The 2,370-nt window shown below is 59.1% G+C and overlaps 2 protein-coding genes across 2 annotated transcripts in view; one reads left to right on the forward strand and one right to left on the reverse strand.

The window, feature by feature from the left end:
• The window catches only part of SHMT2 (serine hydroxymethyltransferase 2), a 10,583-nt gene extending 9,939 nt beyond the window's left edge, over positions 1 to 644 (forward strand). The window contains exons 8-9 of the mRNA XM_057383969.1: positions 1 to 88; positions 255 to 644. The exon at positions 1 to 88 is cut by the window's left edge and continues 7 nt beyond it. Of these exons, the coding sequence (XP_057239952.1) occupies positions 1 to 88; positions 255 to 382 (216 nt within the window). The 3' untranslated portion in view covers positions 383 to 644. The remainder of the gene's footprint in view (positions 89 to 254) is intronic.
• Positions 645 to 1,125: 481 nt separating this feature from the next.
• LOC130584126 (uncharacterized) overlaps positions 1,126 to 2,370 on the reverse strand; it is a 5,058-nt gene continuing 3,813 nt past the window's right edge. Inside the window, exons 4-5 of the mRNA XM_057383933.1 lie at positions 1,572 to 1,657; positions 1,126 to 1,392 (exon numbers count right to left, since the gene is read on the reverse strand). Coding sequence (XP_057239916.1) covers positions 1,336 to 1,392; positions 1,572 to 1,657 — 143 coding nt within the window. The 3' untranslated portion in view covers positions 1,126 to 1,335. The remainder of the gene's footprint in view (positions 1,393 to 1,571; positions 1,658 to 2,370) is intronic.

The following is a 2,370-nucleotide window of genomic DNA, read 5'->3' on the forward strand; positions in this document are numbered from 1 at the left end:
CGCCACTTCCGTGAGGAGGATTTCCAGAAGGTGGTGGAGTTCATCGACGAGGGCATCGCGCTGGCCTTGGACGTCAAGAGCAAAACCAGTGAGTGACTGGGGAGGGGTCCCATCTCCCCCCAGTTTCCCTTTTCCTGGGTGCCCTTCAACCYTGATGCCATCCCCACTCCCCAGACTGGTGCCAGGTTATCCCAGAGGGGTCAGGGCTGTTTTGGGGTCCCTCCCTCCTCATCTGTGCCCCCCAAACCCTCCAGGTAAACTCCAGGATTTCAAGACTTTCCTGCTGCAGGACCAGGAGACKCAGCGGCGCCTGAGCGACCTCCGCCAGCGCGTCGAGACTTTCGCTCGTGCCTTCCCCATGCCCGGTTTCAGCGACCACTGAAGAGGGGGACGCTCCCCCTGCCGGGTTGGGGTCACTGCGGGGTGGGCTGGGAGAGGCTGAGAGCCACCCCCTGCCTTCCCCCACTCCCCTTGTCCCCCTTTGGATGGGGGTGTCACACCCATCCTGCTCAGTGTTAGGGTACAGAGACCCCCACCCCAATCCCAAACCTGCTTGGGGTGGGGGGCACCGCTTTGTTCCAGCCTCATCTTGCACTTTTCTATRGGGAGGGGTTGCTAATAAAATTTGGGGGGCAGAGCCTTGAGGTGCTGTGGGTGCTGTGCTGTGGGTGTTGTGCTCCTCAGTGTCCCCTTGGGGGGTTTTGTGCCTCAGTGTCCCCATCCTGCTGCTTCACCCGGTGGGCTCTGAGGGCAGGGGGTGATGCTGAGCCCCAGAATATGTGGGGTACAGTGGGATGGGGATAATTTTGGATCCTTGCCCCCACTTTATGGGCACCAGCTGGACCCTGCACGGTGTCACGTACTCCAGTGGGGTTCACACACATCCAGACCATCGCTCACATGTGTGGCTGTGACCCCTCCACCCCTCCCATCCCTTCCCCTCTCCCGAGGGGCCCCTGGAGGGGACCCTGGAGCGTGGGAGAGCGGAAACGCAGCACCCAGGGGTTTGTCCTGCATCCCCCAGGATGTGAACCCCCCCCTGCCCCAGCTTTTCCCAGAGGGGTGATAACATCTCCTGCCTTAATGGCTCTGGGAAACCACAAAAAAAATCCAGTTTACTGCTCCCCCTCTGTCATTTATTATTGTCCTGAATTCCATGCAGGCACTGGATGAGGGTGGGGGGTGCAGGGGAACCCACAGGGATGTGGTTTTTTGTGGGGTGGGACACATCCACGCGGTTTGGGGGTGCTGGGGGAGCAGTGGGATCTGTGTGCGGTGGCTGTGGTGGCGCTGGGGAGTCCACGAGGGGGTTTTTGGGGACATCCCAGAGGTGGCTCAGAAGCTGGGACGCTCCTTCTTGAGGTTCTTGTAATCGGTGGAAACTGCCAGAAACTGGAGAAGGGAGGGAGCTGAGGGCGGGGGCTGTGGGGCCCCTTCCCCAAATCCAAGCGCGAGGAACTGGGGGGTTCCACTCCCTTTTCCCCTTCCTGAGCAAAATGCAGTGTTTTGCCCCAAATGAGGCTGCCCCCACCTCCCCACACTCCCAGCCTCCCAGTTCACCCAGTGCTCACTTTATACTGGTCCGTRGGGCTCAGCTTATTCCAGGGTTCAGGGTTATTCTTCCGGTCCCAGCTGTGAGGGGTGACAGTGACATCACCTGTACGGAGTTGGGGACAGACCCCCCACCCCATTGTACCCCCCCAGGGTGCCCCCAGCCCCTCCACCACCATCCCCAGTCCCCYTTGAATCCATCCCAAACTGGACACATCCCGTGCTGTCCCAGGCCAGCAGAACCATGGGATGGGGTCCCTGGAGAGGGCAGCTCATGTTGCCCCCCCCTTCTTCCATCCCCCACATTCTCTGGTGCTGGCCAAGAGCAGAATTTTCCATCTGGGAAGAAGAKGTTTGTGTCCGTGTTTGGGGGATGGAAAAGGGGACGTGCTGCAAACACAGCCCCTCACCCCGGAGCTGTTTAATGAAATTCATGTTTTTAGGGGGTGGGGGGCTGTTATTCCACCCCAAAACGCCCCCCACTAAAGCRAGGTGTCTGGATTTGCTGAGCTCAGCTGGCGCTGGGTTAAATCCAGGAGTGGTTTTATGTTTTTACTGGGAGCAAATGATGATGAACGAGGTGTGGGGCAGTGGGGGCTGCGGGGATGTGGGAAAAATCCAGCCTGGTCACCCCAGCGTGTGGAGCTGTGCCGCCCAACCATCCTCGGGATTCCACGATCCTTTTTCCATCTATCTGTCCGTCTGTCCATCCAATTATCCATCCCTACTCACCTTGTTATTTCTTCATTCTTCCCTGCTGGTTCTGTCCATCCCTCCCTCCTCCAGCCATCCATCTGACCATTCCCTGCTCACTCCCAC

The sequence above is a fragment of the Malurus melanocephalus genome, unplaced genomic scaffold, assembly GCF_030028575.1.
Source record: "Malurus melanocephalus ecotype Western Australia unplaced genomic scaffold, MMel_1.1 scaffold_670, whole genome shotgun sequence".
In the NCBI taxonomy this organism is placed as follows: Eukaryota; Metazoa; Chordata; class Aves; order Passeriformes; family Maluridae; genus Malurus; species Malurus melanocephalus.